Source organism: Clavelina lepadiformis, chromosome 3 (genome assembly GCF_947623445.1).
Source record: "Clavelina lepadiformis chromosome 3, kaClaLepa1.1, whole genome shotgun sequence".
NCBI lineage: Eukaryota > Metazoa > Chordata > Ascidiacea > Aplousobranchia > Clavelinidae > Clavelina > Clavelina lepadiformis.
In genome coordinates, this window is record NC_135242.1 from 19,018,044 (window position 1) to 19,036,604 (window position 18,561).

Sequence of the window (18,561 nt, forward strand, 5' to 3'; positions counted from 1 at the left end):
TCAAAAATCAGAAGCACTTGCCGACAAACCAAGAGTAAAAGAGCTACTTAATAAGTATAATGAAGAAATGTGCGTTGAGGTTTTATAGACGGGCAGAAAGTTTTAAAAATTTGCTGTTAAAGCGTTATGACTTGTGCATTACAACGACATGCTTCTTTAATTGTAAAACAAACCCTTTAGAGAAAATACTTCACAAATGTAATATTGCACTTACCGTTAGTTAAGATTTCATAATTCACTTCGGTGAAGGCGTAACATTGAAACGCTTTGTTTTGGTAACGAACTCATCAATACAATATCAAATAACAGTTAAATCATATTCCCATAAGAAAATAATAAAAGAAACACAGACTGATCGATTGACTGATACTTCATTACTTTTTCTATATCGCCACGACATTTGACCACCTTGTGGAATTTTTTTAGGTATGATTTATAGATTGCTGGGGCGATTAGGATACTTGTTCAGTGAGAAGTGGTTATTGTTCAATGTGTTCTTTAAACCTAAACTGTTGTTGGAAATATGTTAGAACTACCGTCACGTGTCACCTAACATGAATATTTTGAAGCAACCACAAAACAACGAGGTATCCTGTTCCTTCCGCACGTGTTGAAAGTACCTTGTATAATACATATAATAGGTCTAGGATTACCTATCTTTCGTGTGCCCTTATCATATCTAGGCCTTTATTGGCTACATGCTGTAACGGCTCTCTTACTGGGGTAATGAAAATATCCATGAAATATTTTCCCCGGCCCCACAGGTAGTGTCGATCATTAATTGTGGATCGCTTTATCATAGCAATGACAACCGTAGGTTTATGACAGCAATGCGGGACTCGAACCAGGCACAGTCATTTTGCGTGGATGGAGACATTAAAATGGTTGCTGGTGATAATGTTGCAGCAGCGATTGCTTATCTCCAAGCGCATACACTTCATGCTAGCGCGACAAAAGAGCATGTGGAATCTCTATCCGAAGAGCAGCGTAAAGAGCTGATCGATATTCTGCAAGAATGGATCAAACGACAAAAAGCATATGATAAGTGAGTTTAAAGGCATTAGGCTACATCCTATTGTATGCTAAAATAATGCAAACTGTGGACAAATTTATATAACTTAAACCAGTTACAGTTGTCAATCCAATTTCGCCACGAAAACGTTGGTATTTTTTAAGAAACTATGTACATATGCCGCAATGCATTAAATTTGTTTTTCCAATATTTCTTCGTGTGCTACATACAGGTCGACATTGGGTATCACGGTAACTGCTGATCAGGTTTGGGAGTTTATATTTTGTCTGGACCCAGAGGCAGTTGTGACGTGTTTTGCAAGCATAGAATCTTTTCTTCAGCATAAGTGCTACCAAGAGGTACGCGTAGCCTAACTGGTATTCCATAAACTCAACAAACACAGTTATAATTAGCCTACGGCATCAGGTTATGTGAATGGCAATGTAAGGATAAAGACTAGCCTAATTCCATGGAATCAGCTTAATGCCTAAGATTGTGGTGCTATTGAAGGAATCTTTACGTATGCATGTTTCAATAAGTGCCAAACGAATATTTAGGTAATCGACAGTTGCACAGCAATCATAAAACACTATCCTTTGGAGACAGTATCAATACTGCTGCAGCGTGCTTTGGCACGAACTTTGATGGGTGACCAAGACAAAGAGGCAATTGCAGATTATCTGCGAGCTTTTCTAAAAGACAAAGAAACAACAATTCGGGTGCGTTCACTTTAAAATTCTTGTGGGGTACAACAATAAAACTGCATTTCCTTAAGCTAATCACCATGAATGCCATCCATTATATAGGTAGTTCAGGTGACACAAAGTGAGCATCTTGAGAGCGTAAAGAAGTTGATGCTAAATTGCGTGCATTCACAATCTCCCCCAGTCAACGAGGTGAAACCTTACAAACAGTGGCTGGCGTTAACTATTGACTGTTGCAGGTAATCAAGCTGGTTTAGACTATATATTTGGCTCACCATTTTGTGCTAGCTGATATTCATTTGCATAATATATGTAATAAACTAAAAACTCTAACTACGTTAAGCTTATAATTGAATTTTGACGTCAGTTTCATACGTTAGCTGGACTAAGCCAAAACTGTCAACATTCATAGATCTCTTGCGCGCTACCTTGTTCATCTAATTCTAAATGCATCGTCTCATGTAGGAAAGATGTAGTTTAAAACGGGTCTGGTGCTGAAGTGCACAACCACGTGATGCACTTATACAGTATACTAGATCCCTGCTACCCAAAATGTGGTGTCATTTAGTTTTGCACTTCTGCACTAGACCCTTTAAAACATCCCGCGATTAGAGCGCTTTGAATAATAATTTATTCAACAGATTTCTACTCGCCTTTGAGCCAGAGAATTTCCAATTGCAAATGACTTTTGTAGAAAAGTTAAAAGCAATTCATAAAACCGACAAAGCAATCTCCATGCTCACAGAAATGCTGGACGCTGCTAGACATGATCCTAAGACTGACCAAGAGCAATTGACGAAGATTCTCCTCAAGCGAAGTGCTTGCCACACGGACAAGCAACACGTCGACCTTGCGTTAAATGACATATCTGCTGGTTTGAATGCAGCTGCTGATCTTGAAAGGGCATTGTTTGCAAACAATGATGATTTTAACTGTGATAAAGAGTTCAAGTGGCTGATGGCTTCTCGCAAAAAATCAAGTGAGATTGCAAAAGAAATTTATGGCGGTAAATCTAACGACTTGGCAGATCTATATGTGACTATTGACAAGGCCGCTTCAAAACTTCACGCCGAAGACAGGTTCAAGGCCGTGACGAAAATGGAAAACATCCGTCTGTCCATTGACTTCTACAGAGCCATGCTAGTGCTGCAGCCCAGCAGCAAAGATGCCTTGTTTAAACTTGGAAGTTCTTATGCACGACTAGGCAAGAACAAGCTTGCTGTGAAAATATTTGATAAACTTTTGGAAGATCCGCATTTCGCACAAGATGCAGCTATTTTGACCGCAAGGGCCTTATGTTACCGGGAATTAGGCAAAAAAGTAAGCCGTGCTTAAAAATTTACACGCTTAGACGTTTCTCGCTTTATGACTCTTACGGCCAGCTATAGCACATAGTCATTTAGTCATGTTTATGCATGTTAACAATAACGTGAACTAATACGGATTGTAGGTTTATAAAGCTTGTTTTATTTTCAGGTCGAAGCGCAAAAAGATTATGACACGTTGTTGCGTCACAAACCTCGCGATGTCACGTTACTATGTGAAAGGGCGTTAGTATGCATCGAGGATGACGACATCACTGCATGTGTTGAAGATCTACTGGTTTGCTAATACTTTCATGTGTATTATTTTGAAGTCTTGGTGTGTATGAGCACTTAATTTCTCGAACAAATGAAACTGTTTAAAATTTAGGCGGCTAGCAGAATTAATCAAAAGGCTGTTGTAAGTCACGTAAGCAAGGAGCCGCTTGTCCAACGAACTCGATTACGTCAAGTTTTGTTTGACTACGCCAAAACGTTGCTTCAGGATGCCCCTCTGCCAACCAGCAAAAGTATTTATTTAAGAATATTGATACTATATTTTTATATAGCCTTATTAAACTATTTAGGCTATACAGAAACAAATACACAAGTTATGGTATGTTGTATGAAAAAAAACTTGCACTTTATGATTTATATAGCACCACACGCAGAAGTGTCCCACAGAGATGTTGTAAATGATGACACGTTGTCGGTTACGTTGGGGATTTCCCAGCTTTTGACCAAACTGAATCCGTCGGATTTGTCTTGCCATATACTCCTGGCTCATGCAATGTTTCATGCAGGGAGTGTTAACGATGCTGAAACTAAACTAAAGAAGATGCTTCATGAAAATACTCAAGTATGATAAAAATACAACTAGACTGCATATAACATAGATAAGCCAACGTAACATGACGGTAACTCCGCCAATAAATACTGCATTACAAAATATACAGTAATAACCTTTGTTATGCCATTGCATCAGAGTTGCAACAAGTCAACTTTTACTCGAGTTAAATCATTGATGGGTTACAAGCTAGCTAGGATCATTTAGTAATAGCAACTTAAGTCTCCTCGCTCACAATTACTGATTTGAGTCAAAAAAGGTTATTTCTTGTGAATATTGAATTAATTGGGTATTTTCTAGTCATTAACAAGTATACATGATGGGCAGCCTATAAAGGTCGCATTCGCAAAGTGGTCCCATTCTTGGAGCAGAGTTGTTTATAAGTAAAATATTGTAGAACTTAGTTGCGTACATAAATTCGTTTTAGCTTAGTGCGTGTGCAAGACTGTGCCTCAGGTTGAGTAACTTCCTGAAAATGACTCAATTCTTTACTTTATTTATACTTTTTGTAAAACGTAGTTCGGATTATTTAGATTACAAAATTTTTTTTATGGTGCATTAAACTTACACAGACACTTGACACTCACGTGATAAAGCTACATTTGGGTTTGATAAAAGTTTTCACGAAAAGACGCGACGAAGGAATGTCGGTTTTAATCGATGTCTTAACGAAGAAAAGCGATCGTGTTTTTTCGTCTCTGCTGCGCGATATTCCTATCAGCGAAAGAGCAAGGCTTGCTGATGAGTCCCATCAGTATGGCATCGACATTCTTCAAAGTAACCGAGAAATGGAAACAGTCAAAGAGGCTGTGCACTGTTTTACACTCGCCATACTTTGCTGTAGAGGAACTGATTTAGTTTTAGAAGGTTGGTTTTGTAACATAAGTTACATGCTGGTTTTTTGTGTGCTTCTTTGTAGTTTCTTTCCTGCTTATTGAAACTTTCTAAAGACTCAGCAAACCATAGATCAGTCTGCTTAGGTCATACTAACAAAGCTGTGAGTGTCGCTTCTTGTTTTTCTCCTCTGTTGGTATTTTCTGCTAACTCCTCAATAGAAGTGTTTTGTTTAGAATCTTCATTCAATCCGTGGCTCCTCCTCACTGACGCAACGTGCTTGGCTGGAATACGAAAGAAATCCGATAAAATGGCGTATTCTTCCTGGTCTTTGGCTTCCCTCAGTTCTTTTTCTGTTCTTTTAAAAACTAACTTTCGTTTCAACCCAGCAACTCTGTTTGACCTTAGGAAAATGAAACGTAGAAGTAAGCTAATTTCCTCGATGTGTTACTAATACTTCTTCCAATAAGTGATTTGCTATTGCTTTGTTCTGCTAAATCAAAAAAAAACATCTTCGTGTGATAAAATTAGTCCATTTGAAAATTAGTTTTCTTCCCAAACTGTTTGTATAATAAGCGATCATAAAAAATAAGCAACTATTTTAGGGTTAAATGGAGGAACCGGCGTTTATCGATCGTATCTAGCACGTGCAGAATGTATGGCTCACATTGGAGACCAACGGGCAGCAATCTTGGATTTTTCAGCCGCTGTTGAAGTAAGTTATACGCTGTTTCGGTTTTCACTATAAGTAAACAAACAAAATCAATAGTCAGGGATACTTTTACTCCATTGCACTTCGTTAGATCAATTCCAGTTGCGTTGAGGGACTGTGCGGACGGGCTTTCATGAGACTTGCGCTTGGGGACGAAACAGAGTGCGTAAATGACGTCACTTTGTCGTGCGATGTGGATTTACAAGCCGTTGTGGCGCATATTCATGCACTGCCAGACGACGCAAAGAAAATGTTGCTATTTTGGATAGGTGAGATGTTATTCAAAACAAATACGCGGTAGCTGTATAATATAGCCTACGACAATTTACAAACAACCGTAAAGTAACTTCTTGGCTTCATAGCTAAGCTGTTTACTTTAAAACAATGCTTTTACAATAGAATGTAACCAACACTAACATGAAGTATGAGCAAATATAAATACGCTTTTCATTTCTCAGTTGCATATTTACATTTGCAGATCACAGGGTTGTAGTACTGCTGCTGAACTATGGCTACAAATCAGGTGACAGACTTGGGACCGGCGGCTCAGCATCTACAATCAGGTACATGCAAAGTTTTAGGCATGTCATCATAGTTTATTTCATTGTGATACTATCTCTCTGTTAATGACGTAGCATGTTGGATGAAACTACGTTTAAGCCTGGAGAGGATGTTTCAAGGAGTTCCTCTCTATCTTCCATCCATCCTCCTTCGTACCCGGCTGATCCCTCATCCAGTCAAGTTACAGAAAAGCAGCGGTCCGCAGACGATGAAGCAGTTTCAAAGCCGAGTGATGAAAGCAATGAAAACGAAAATCCTGCCAAGGTTAAGCAAGTTGCCGATACAAAAAAAGACGAAAGCATGAAGCCAGAAGACGATGCGATGGCAAAACAACAAAGAAAATTACACAAGTCAGTAACTTCCTTAACTAATGCAGTTTACATTTTTGATATTAAAGTTAGGGGAAGTCTAAAAACAAGTTGGTAAGGCAATGCCATAACTTTTCTGATTGCGGAAAGGTTTCTTCATCCATAAAATGTTGAGGCCTACTCAAACGAACGTATTGCTTCTTTTCTTTATAGGTCTAACACAAAAGATTTCAAAGATGCGCTCCTCAAATTAGATGTCGATTATGAACAAAATTCGGTGGCGGTTCAACATCAAAAAAGCAGAGAATCGTTTTCAACCACTGTGACGTCATTTTCGACATATGATGACGTAACCAGTAGCATGGAAAAAGCAGAGATTCTTCACAAATGTCTGACGTTGGGAAAACTGTTAACAACTGTGGATCCCAATAGTCCAACTTGGCAAGGGATGTACGCCGATATTCTCATAGTCAAAGGTAATTAAAGCAGGTTTACAAGTCTTCAACTGTATTCAAAAGAAAAAAAACACCCGGAATTTTATTTCTTTTTGTACAATGACCATATTTAACATTGACGTCGCTCCATTAGCATTGGACATCTTTTATGACTTTCATGAATACATATGAACGTATTTCTTTTTAAAAAATCCAGGTGATTATGAGGAAGCCTTGCGTCACTTACAATTGGTTATGGAGCTTTCGCCAAATGATGTAACTGCTCCAGCCAGGGCAGGTCTTATTAACGTCAAAATAAACCGTTACAAAACTGCTTGCCGACTTTTGGGCAGTTTGGCAAATGTGGATCACAGTGGTCTCGTGTACGTATTGAAGGCATTGGACATATCGAGACGTCGACGCCTAGCAGAAGTAAAACATAATGTTTGTGCACTCTGAAATACTTTTTGATCAAATCAACCGAATGCTTTTTAATTTATTTTTAAAGGAGGCCTTTAGTAATGGCGAAAAACTCGGCGACTTGGATAAACACGCAGAAGCACGTGACCTCTACACTTTAAGCTTATTGGCTGACTCTTATTCGAGGGCAGAAAAGCTACGATTTCGTTCGCGGTGTCACAGAAAGATGGGAGAAATAGAGTGGGATTGATTGGCTATAAATGCTGCTTCTGTAAAGTGTAGAAACGCTGTTTTAACGAATTTTGTAATCTTAGAATGATTTTTATTTTAGAAAAGCGATCATTGATATATCTGAGGTCATTAAAGAAAATGTACGGAAACCACAAGCTGCTGACTACTGTGCCAGGGCATCTCTTTACTTGGTCGAAGGAAAAGAATTTCAGACTTGTCGTGACTACATTAAGGCTTTACAGTTAGACAGGTACAGCGGTTTAGCTGATCGTCTCTAAACTATTTTCTTTCCGTGTAATGAATATTTATTGCTAAGTTCTATTTTTATTCTTGCATGCTATAAAAGAACGCAATCCATAACGTTGATGCACATCAAACCTGGAAGAAATTTACTCTCTACCGTCTTCTACCGGCAAGCACTCATTGCTTACAGCCGCCACAATTACCAAGAGTGTTCAGATTTATGTGATTTTGCTTTGCTGATCGACAACGGCAACATTGATATGAGAAAACTTCGAGCGCGAGCGAAAAGAGAATTGAGTAAATGCGTCATTCAGTGAATGGAAAACAAAGTTCGTTGTAGCTACTCCATCTCGAAAGATACTGTTTCAAACGGTTTCGTCATACTTTCGCAGCATGTGAAGCCATGTGGTAAGGGCATTGGTGTGTGGATGAAACCTTCAGCGTCATCAAATATATGCCATGAACGCTCGAAAGGCTAGTGCAGATCTGTGTAGGCTTATAGTTTTGTATATGCTTCCAATAACGTTAAATACAGTACTTTGTTTGTACATAGCATTTGTTGATGCGTACCATTTGAGCCCATGATAACACAATCTTCGTGAAGTGTAATATTCTATTTTATACGTTTCTTTCAATCACAGATATTGCTAAAGATAAGTTTGTTTCTCTTAAAATAAATTATCAATTTTTATGACAGTCCAAATTTTGTTCCTACCACGTCGCCCCTGGCGTCAAGTATACAAGATTGTATAGGCCAGGGGTGTGCAAATGCATTCAATAGAAGAGCCATTTGCAGAAAATACAAGTACCAGAGAGCCTCAAAATTATTTCAATACAAAAACGGTAAAACAAAAACGGTTTCGTTTTGCAGTGTATTTATGTAGACTAAACTGAGCTAAAGCTTACTGTCTTAGCAATGAAATTGCGTTGACTTGTTTTTAATTAACTCTTCGGATTAATAAAGAAAAGAAAAAGAGAGAAACGTTCATAAACGGTACTCTTGGTAGCCTTTACAATTTTTTTGGAATTTTACGATTCGACTAGAAGAGCCACAAAAAACAGGTCGGCGAGCCGCAGTTTGCCCACCACTGGTATAGGCTATACATATACACTTGTGTAAAGCCTAAAATCAACCATCAATGTAGTAGTTTACAATTTTAGTGAGACATTAAATTTAAATTAAAGGTGACTATACAACAACCACATTCATTTGTTTTTTAAGATTTGTCGGTTTGGTCAATGTAATAGGTGCCATTGTATTAATTCGCAAAAGCCTCGACCCATCAGTTAGAAATTTGCATCGTCATTTAACTTCGGTCAAGATATCTTGTCAATGCCATTTTTATTTCAAACGGGCCCCTATAATACCTTAATCCAACTAACAAATATATTTAAATCCCATATAATATAGGAGACCTATAGATTCAAAGTTTTAGCAATTTCTTGAAATTCGTTATAACTTACATTACACCCAAAAATTGGAAACACACCAAAAACGGTGAGCGGTAGCTAAAGAGCTAGTTATAGCTGACATTGTGATCAGCTGACATCTGATAGCTTTGAGCTTCCCAGGGGGAAATTCAAAGAAAAAACTTGGTTTGCTAGAAAACGTGTTGCGTTGTTAACTGTAGCTGGCTGTTTTCCGTATAAGCTACTACTATATGTGTATGCTTTATTGTAAATAAGAATCTTTCGAAAACGGTCGTTTTTGTCATTGATAGATTTATTCGTTCATGCACAAGTGCTCCAAGAGTCGGTAACTATGAGATGCCCATTTTCGTTATTCAGTTTATTGTAAGCGATTTGAAACAGAACTGCTGCATTGCAGTTTCCTTAGGTTAGTTTGAAAGCTCGTCCGTGGACGGCCTCGACTTTTCCTTCCTACTATTTTCACTGTGTCTTTTTTGATGTTTGCGAGTAACTTCTTTGTAGTATTTGCTTGTTTCAACACTTTTTTATTTATCACAAAATAAATCCTTCCACCAGATACGTAGCATACGTCGCAGAAACCACATTTCTATATTGCGCCGAACCGTTTGTCATCCTGAGTGGTCAAAAACCAATTTTCACATTCAAAGGTGACTTGGGAGTAACGACTGTTAAGAGATACCTTTATTTTATCTCAACTGTATACCCCTGTGGTCGGACGCAATTCAATGACAGAACGCCTTCTACGTCTTAAGTAAACTTTCTCAACTACGGTAGAAAAAAGCGATGGAATAAAACCATGCAGCTGTTAATTCCAAGAAAACGTTAATTGCGAAAAGAGGAAGCGTGGCCACAAAAGAATCAATTAACATAGAGAAGGGTTTACAAAATAACAAGTATTTTAAAAATGTAGGATACAAATACGCAAGTATAATGATTAGCGGCATAAAATTCGTTTTCATTGCTACCATTTTTTACGCTTTATTCGATAAGAATTTTGACCGACTATCTCGAGCAGGAAAGTTTACTGAAGAACTTTTAAAAAGCTTTTTCGCATGTGCAAAATCCTCACTCTAGTATAGCGATTTAGCGACGGTGGTAGCGGTAGGAAGGTTTCACAAAACCTGAGTAATTTCCACATTTCCACAGTCCGATATACGCGTTCCAGTCTCGACGCTTTCCAGATCTACACGCTGTATCTAAACTTTCTTAATACACAAAAAGATGGTTTATTGATCACAGCAAACTCCCAAGATGTAACTATACATGCGGTAAAAAGGCAACGAATAATACAAAAGAGACGGTTTTGAAATTCGAACTGTGACTCTAGTCGCAGCCGTGATGTATGAGAACTGAATTGAGAATAGAATGATTGACAAAACTGAACAAACGTGCAATCACACACGTCATAACTACACTTAGTGCCGCACATGTGGATAACTTTCAAAGGGCGTAGTCTGCAAGTAACATACAGTGAAATAATTCTTAACTCATAAGCTGGGAGACAGTTTATAGCTAGAAACAGCAGGTGCGGACGATTAATTATTATCCGATGGCTTAAAATATGGACTGCCACTATTTCAACAGAAAAAATCGTGCGTTCGAAGCTATTTTGTACTAGTTCTTGTGAACCTAAATTAAATTTTATAACATAGTAACCTAAACTTAACCTCAATTTATCTTTTAATCTAAATCTAACTCCAAAAACCTTAAATAGCTAATATCAACTTTTTGCATATACTGTACTCATTTTTCTTACCTAAGCGCCTATCTTTAACAACAGGCTGCGTGACCTACAAATGGCAAAATAGTAACTTTGTAAAATATGTCCTGGTTGTTCACAATGCTGTTAACTTTATTAATAGAAAATTTCTTAAGAAAGATTTGCGTTAAAAAGATTATTTAAAAAGATAGGTAAGGTACTAAGGTAAAAGAAAGCTAAGGTACAAAACTCAATAGCTTGGAAAAGTAGCGAACACACTACTTCTAACATTACCTGGGTGTTTTTGAGCAGTGAAGCTTTGTTTACGCTCTTAGTATCATGCGATAATTCAAATAGAGTACGGATGATTGACTTTAAATTGCTGGGTATTTTCTTTTCCAAAATATTGTTACAACTTACAAGATCCATCAAGATAACAACAACTTGTCTCTTTGCTAAACTAAAGTGATTAGCGGTGTGTGTGATATCATGCGTGACAACTGAAAACGCGTTGACACCAGAGGTTACTGAAGGTTATTGTTATTGTTGCGTCATCGCGACTGACGTAATTTCAAACGATTTCGTCACTCCTCATGGCAGTTTAGTAGTAGGGCTAGGAAAATTTGGCCGGTTAATAGCTGTTAGCAGATAAGAGCTCTTAGCGACTAAAGATCTTGTTAGCCATTAATCGATGAGAAAACGTAAATCGAGGAGAGATTTTGGAGCAAAATGTTTGGTGGTTCATTGACTAATGTAAATTTGCTGCTCTGTAAATGATTCTAATGCTTAAATACTTTTGTTTTCCTGATATACGTTGTGGTCTAGCACGGCATAAGTTTTTCATCACATTTTTTTAATAATTAATCAATAGCAGTTTTGCTTACATTTAACTATGTGACATGACAATTAGCGTCTATGCCAGCTAACACCTAATGCCATCCGGCTAACGGCTAAACAAAATCAGCTAAATTCCAGCTCTATTTAGTAGTGTAGGGCTGTAGGCTACCGTAGTTTAGGTATACTATGGTTATAAGTACGAAGAAATAAGCGAGAAAAAAGGGTGCATGGTGATATAAAAATGGGACCTTAGTTGACATTTGGGAGTTTTAGCTCTACATCGGAGGTATCAGTCGATCTAATTGCGTAGGTTTTCCCTGTCTTTAAACCAATTGTCATATTTTCATTAGCTTATAGCCTACTTATGATTGGAATAATGTTAAATACCAGCTCTTTTGCTTTTATGTTTCGATCCAAATAAGCTGACAAAAAAACAAAGTGTGACGATAATGCAGTTTCAAATTTTCGCGTGTAACAGACAAAAAAGATTTTTCTTAGAGAAAAATCGTAACAGCAGCCTGTTTAATGCAGCTTTCGTTAAAGCAGGTTATGTAGTGGTGTTGGCTGTCACCCGCCGCTGGCCAGTTACAAGTAAAGCAACGAAATGTGGTCAACTCACGTCTTAAAGGTGGTTAGTAGCCATGCATTATTCAAGTGATCTTTGAAAGTAATTTTTTGCTTGTGGTACCAATTATAATTGTAGCAGAAGTAACTTCTTATTTTTGGAACCAAATATGGAGGTAACGACAGACGGGGTGATACAAGTTTAGCCTACAATACGTTACATTTATGAAGTACCTTAACTAACATTAGACATCAGACTACGTGAATTCGGGAAACTTTTGCCTGTTAAGCATTTAGTTCAACCGTAAGAATAAAATTTCTGTACGTATACCAATGGTGTTTTAACTGTTATTAAATATTTTTCCGACTTCCCTATTGAAAAATGACCTTCACCCTAGTTTTTCGGCGAAGGGTAATTCCCAAGTACGCGCGCTGTTTACGAAAGTCAAGAAACGAGACAGTAAGAACGAGTGTCGTTTTTTTGGTTTTTGTGGAAGGGTTTTGCCAACGTACAAAGGAATCTTTTGAAAATGTTATTTTTTTAACGTCAGAACAAGATGACGTCATAAATCGATCTTTGAGGTGGTTGTGCACGTTTGCACTATATCTTAGCAATCTATGTATGGTACTAATCTACCTTAAATGGCAATATGTAGCCCAAATTGGTACAGTATCTCTAATCACTGGTAGTCATAAAAAAGTCGATCTTCTGGCGAAATGATCTAATTGGAATTCACTCATTTTATTTTTCATCCTCAATGTGCGGGAACCAAAAATTGTGCTGACGCAGGTGGTCGCAAACATATTATCAGTTATCATATTATGAATTTTAGCTAATAGAAGGTTTTGTATTATTTTAGGCTTTGTAACTTTTTCTCATGCTATTTACAACAAAACCACTTCTATTGGTTTTTCCTCCCCACAGCGAAGATGACAAATGAAATGAGCATGTTTGTTTCGAATAATGATATTAGTGATAAATATTGATGCAGTTGACATTTATTGAGCATTGTTAATGTTTAAGCATGTTAATTTATAGAAATAGACATGGGTCTTGTCTGTTTATATATAAAGCAAGCATGGTATGTGTGGAGGCCATTATCATTATGTCACTAATATTTCCTTGAGTCTGAGTTTGTTTATAGATTTCTTGAAAAGCTATGCTGAATTGACTGCAGTTTGTGTAATTTGCAAAGAAAATTAGTTGTGCATGAGTTGTGATAACGGTTCTTTAGATTACTTGTCAAACATTTATTAATTATAAGTGGTTACCTCCTCTTATGGATACATTTTTTCCCAAGATAGGAAACGTTTTCTTGTGAATTTTATTTACAAAACAGTCTTTGGATGACTGACCTTATGCAGGAGCATGTTTTACGCTTTTTGTTTAATATGATTCAGTAGTTTCAAGCAATGCAAGATTTACTAGGTATAGTTTACAAGTCTAGCAGAACTGCTAGTTTTAATGAAACATTTAATGCAACATATATACAATAATACTAGGGCTTTTTTGTAGAAAGAGTAGAAAGGCCTAATTATAGAAAGATAGATTTATTTTGTATTTCATCAGATAATGTGTCTTTTTGATTGCCCTATAATACAAGGCTCACAACCTCCGTTGTGAGCAGATTGTTCATGTTTTTATTTTAATCACTTGTTAAACATTACTACTAATTGACAGAATAAGCAGCACAGCAATTTTAGTGCATTTGGTCTGGTCAAATGAAATTATTATGGGAAAAAATTGAAGGTGCCTTGATTTGAATGGCTCCTTAATTAGTATTTGAACAAAATGCTTTTGAAAAAATAGAAGCCACGCTTTCTATTTCAGCTCATACAGCACTAATTTTAATGTTAAAAATTGTTTTATTATGTTTTAGCATGCCACTTGCTTGCCATCTGTGAAAGTATTTAAACAACTCATATGTTAATATTTGACATATTGAACAACCCCGAATCAAGTTTTATGAAGCTCTGCACACATTCAATTATTAGCTCAACTTCTACAAGTATATAGTTTGTCAACAGATTGATTGATTACTGATTAGCAAAGTTATAGATCATCATGGAAAATTGGAAGAAACCAACCATTATCATCTGCTTGTATGGATTTTTTCTCTACATAAAACCCTCAGAGCCCTTTCTTACCCCTTACCTTATGGTAACTTGAATAATATGTTGGTGACTGTTGTAGTATAATTCGTTGAATGGTCAGAGCACTCTTTGAAATTTTTTTACTAATGTGATTTGAACTGTCCTACTTGTTAATAGTTGTAATACCATACATAGTGTGTGTTTTGATTACTTAAACAATTCACTTTAAATACAATCGTATTTGAGCAACTATTATTTTGTTTTTAAAGGGGCCTGTACATAATCTTACTGAAGAAGAGGTAGTTAATGAAATTTACCCGGTGTGGATTTATTCATATCTTGCCCTATTAGTTCCAGTATTTTTACTGACTGACTATTTGAAGTACAAACCCATCATTATTTTGCAAGCACTTGGGTATGTAGTAACATAGCTCTTTTTTGTAAACTTTTATTGTTCTTTTGCATGATTAATTATATACAATTTAACCATTAACGATTCATTTTAGACAAATGTCTTGCTGGATTTTGCTGTTGTTTGGAAGAGGAGTTTCTCTCATGCGACTTATGCAAGTTTTTTATGCTTTTGGTACATCTGGTGAAGTGGCATATTATTCCTATATTTACAGGTATCTTTTGTATATTTCTTGCTTTATGTTACTATATCTTGAAAGTTGAAAATATATGTGGGTATCTTTACAAATTTTGTTTAAGCTATACAGTTTTTGATACTGCAATTATGCTACCTTTTATTTTAAAGTGTGGTGGAAGAGAAACATTATCAGCTTGTGACCTCATATATTCGATCTGCAACCCTTTTGGGCTATTTCTTGGCCTCTCTGCTTAGTCAACTTTTGGTCTCATTGGCTGACCTCAGTTACTATTACCTCAATGTCATATCACTGGTCAATGTGTCTATTGCATTTGTGATTGCACTATTTCTCCCAATGCCCAAGCGAACATTATTCTTTTATGCATCAAATAATGCATCCAGTGAGAGCCGACAGAAGATGCTAGAAAAAGAAGTTTCAAAAGGCAATGGAACTTCTTTTTCGAACAGCTCTATACCAGATTTACCCACCATGGGCTCCGAGAAAACTTCTGTAAGTAACCGTTATTTGCTATACTAGTAAAAATTGTTTCGACAGATATGCTTACAGATGCTAATTGTTTTATTGTGTTTACCTTGCGATCAAATTTAAATTTTAATGGTAAATATCTCGAGAAGCACACAGCAGGATATTCTTCGTAATAGTTTGTGCCACACATGTCATGTGTTTTGAAGATGAAAGTATAGTAATCATCGTACATGTTGGTCATTTTTCAATTTTTTTTTACACCGATTTGTTTCTAATTAAAGTTTGGACTATCTACAAATGTGTTGTGCATGGCTTGAAACTTCAATGCAAAAGAATATGATTTAAACGCTTGTTGCGCATTGTGTTGATCATTATACTCTATGAAGCTTTCGAGAAAAAGTTTTGTGAAAAATAGAAAAAAGTCTGCTTTCCTGGGTTTAAAAATCCTTTCATGATGAAACTGGTCACTTATATCTCATTTTTCTAGGGCTCTTGGAAGACAACTTTAGTCACATTGGGCAAAGATTTAAAAGATTGTTACACTGACACAACTTTGCTTCGTTGGTCGGTCTGGTGGGCGTTGTCCACATGCGGTTGGCTACTGGTGGTCAATTATGTTCAAAACTTATGGGAAACTATACGGCCCAGTGAAGACCACGAGATTTACAATGGTGCAGTGGAAACTGTTGCAACAGTGCTAGGTAATAATATTTATCTTAAGTCCTCTAAAATTAGAATACCTTGTGGCATAGAATTTGCCAAAATATTTATAAATTTTGCTTTTGTAGATGATTGATGTATTAGTATTTAGCGCTGCCTGTTTACATGATTGTTATTTAACCCTTTAGCTATTTGTTTACTGGGTACTTAATTGGCAGTGATTTTGTAGGTTATTATAGCAATTAATTATAGGTGAAGGGTTCATGCAAACATTTATTATTGTGTTGGATTTTTGAAGGGGCGCTTGGTGCATTGGCCGTTGGTTACATCAAAGTGAATTGGGTGAAATGGGGCGAGTTTTCTTTAGGATTTATTTCGCTGGTGATATGTGTCCTTCTCATGGCTATGTACTGGACAACTGACATATGGATTTGCTACGTCGCATATGTCTTATTCATCAGCTTATATAATATCGTCATCACCATTACTCAGTTAGTATAATAGTGCTACAACTTGTAAGCCATAAACTCCTAAGTAACAGGTTCTTTCGAAGCAATCAGCGTGCGCAATATCAAATTACTCTGTTGATGCAAACGTGTTAAGATATGTTCTGAATTGGCAGCTTCCTGTCGTTAATCTTACGTGTAACCTTTAGAATTTTTGTTATTCTTCCGTTGATAAGCATTTTCTGCGATAGCAGCATGTTGTACGTTTGTGTTCTCATACTCCCAGGTTTAACGTTGTACTCAATATTGTAATAACTTGTTCAGTCACATTCGCTAATATGAAAAAAGTCGCTGATTTACAACTATTTTGCCTGGTTTTAGGTTCCAGATAGCTGTGGGTTTGTCAACTCAAAGGTTTGCTTTGGTGTTTGGAGCAAACACGTTCATGGCTGTTGTACTGAACACTATTTTCACAGTAATTCTTATAGACCCAGTTGGACTTCAACTCAACGTTGAAACACAATTCATCATATACAGGTGTAGTATGTATGGTATATGATCATCACTGATAGTTTAATTGCAGATTACATTTTCGGCCTCAATCATGGTAAAGCTGGGTTAGCTTAACGAATTATAGGCCTATTAGACAAGTTTATTCCTTCTGCTAAAGTTTCCATGAGTGTATGAATCGTAGAAATAGGTTTTCGATCATATCTTCATTGAATTTTCAGCGGTTACTTTGGCATCATCGCGATGGTTTTCTTGGCACACGCATTTTATTTCCTTGCCAAGTACGGTTTTGCCGGTCCTGCTCCGAATCTAGCCGAAAACGAAGAACTCAGATAAAAATAGGAAGAAGTTTTTTATGTTGAAAGCTTAGGAATTTTTTTTGGAAAAATTCTGTTTTAAAAAGTTCTACAAACATTTTTGTAAAATATTGTGCAAGCATAATTGTAAATTTATTCTTTTTCATTTTATGCGGTTCCTTCATGTTTATAGATAAATTGGCGGGCTTTTATTAAAATATTGAGCTTAGTTAAATGCTGGTCGGATGTTGTCAAACAAAAAAAATATGTTCTTTGTCGAGATTTTACAATGATAACAGCTAAAGACGAATATCAAATGGAGAAAATTATGTGCAACATATGCAGTTCGTTATCTAAGAAACACCCAGGAATATTTTTCCAAATGTATTCAAATACCTATAGAACGGCTCCCAGTGTGTATGTATGACAGTGCTACACCTTTAGAAGCTTGTTTTGACCTGTAGTCCAGCCATGCAAAGTTGGATCGAAAATGCGATGAAAAATATTTTGGCGTAAGCTTGATGCGATTTCTAATATAACAGCTCACCCCCTTTTGCCTGGGTGTGGTTCCAATGGACCCAGACCACTTTTAAATGATGATAACTTTTCAAGTGGACTTGGAACGTATAAAACTGAAATTTCAACTTGGAACGTATAAAACTGAAATTTTTTGACTGATCCTAAAAATTCTTTGGCTTATCGACAATTATAATGTATTGATTGTAGAGTGCATAATTTTGTTGTAAATAGCGTTTTGCTACCTAACTTATACTCTTGAAAAACTTGCATAAAGCTTATGGAATATGGAATTGGAGAGAAAAAAATCGCACAGTTGGATATAAAATTGAGGATTCGCTTCGTCACACAAGAACAATAGACCGGACTTACAAACTTTACCCTCCGCAATATATTTTCTAGCACCTAGTGGCGGGGGAGCAAAAGAGCGTTTAAAATAGGTCATGCCTTGCCAATGGTCATTCATCACAGCAACGCGGTGATAAAAATGGCTCAAAATTAGCAAAATAATCACCTTTCAACATTTTACCAATTCGTAAACTTTTTAGGTTAACTGAAACAACAGAAAAAATTCAAACTTATGAATATGACGTTATTCATTACATTGCGAAACAATGGGCTGTATAGGTCAAACGGTAAGTGTTTAAAATGTGCGTAAAGTCTATGGACCCAGGCCCAACCAAGCCACATTTTAAAAAGCCCCGGTACAATAGGGAATATAGCTTGGCAGTACACAATGTCGCTAGGTTAATGCAATTTCAAGTAGGAAGCGTTTTAAAAATAAAACCTAATCCTAATGGAATATTTTTATGGCGTAAGAGCTAA

At 36.6% G+C, this 18,561-nt stretch overlaps 2 protein-coding genes across 3 annotated transcripts; both read left to right on the forward strand.

The window, feature by feature from the left end:
* The first annotated feature begins 821 nt into the window (after nt 1–821).
* Nucleotides 822–8,301, forward strand: LOC143448400 (uncharacterized). Of its 2 annotated transcripts, XM_076948129.1 has the most exons (19): nt 822–1,045; nt 1,245–1,371; nt 1,570–1,731; nt 1,819–1,955; nt 2,358–3,036; nt 3,193–3,318; nt 3,409–3,547; nt 3,677–3,876; nt 4,437–4,731; nt 4,935–5,123; nt 5,304–5,413; nt 5,502–5,679; nt 5,889–5,973; nt 6,046–6,321; nt 6,493–6,755; nt 6,931–7,145; nt 7,222–7,373; nt 7,465–7,614; nt 7,711–8,301. In XM_076948129.1, exons 1-19 carry the CDS (start codon nt 822–824, stop codon nt 7,922–7,924), a joined length of 3,921 nt encoding a protein of 1,306 aa, XP_076804244.1. In that variant the 3' UTR covers nt 7,925–8,301. The 2 variants fall into 2 exon arrangements, with proteins under 2 accessions (XP_076804244.1, XP_076804245.1); XM_076948130.1 differs by lacking the exon at nt 4,935–5,123.
* Nucleotides 8,302–13,698: 5,397 nt separating this feature from the next.
* On the forward strand, nt 13,699–17,892 carry LOC143449030 (thiamine transporter 2-like). Its single transcript, XM_076949056.1, has 8 exons — nt 13,699–14,299; nt 14,502–14,647; nt 14,739–14,858; nt 14,990–15,332; nt 15,796–16,009; nt 16,267–16,459; nt 16,796–16,951; nt 17,146–17,892. The coding sequence occupies exons 1-8, from the start codon at nt 14,204–14,206 to the stop codon at nt 17,258–17,260; spliced, it is 1,383 nt and encodes a 460-aa protein (XP_076805171.1). The 5' UTR covers nt 13,699–14,203; the 3' UTR covers nt 17,261–17,892.
* The last annotated feature ends 669 nt before the right edge of the window (nt 17,893–18,561 follow it).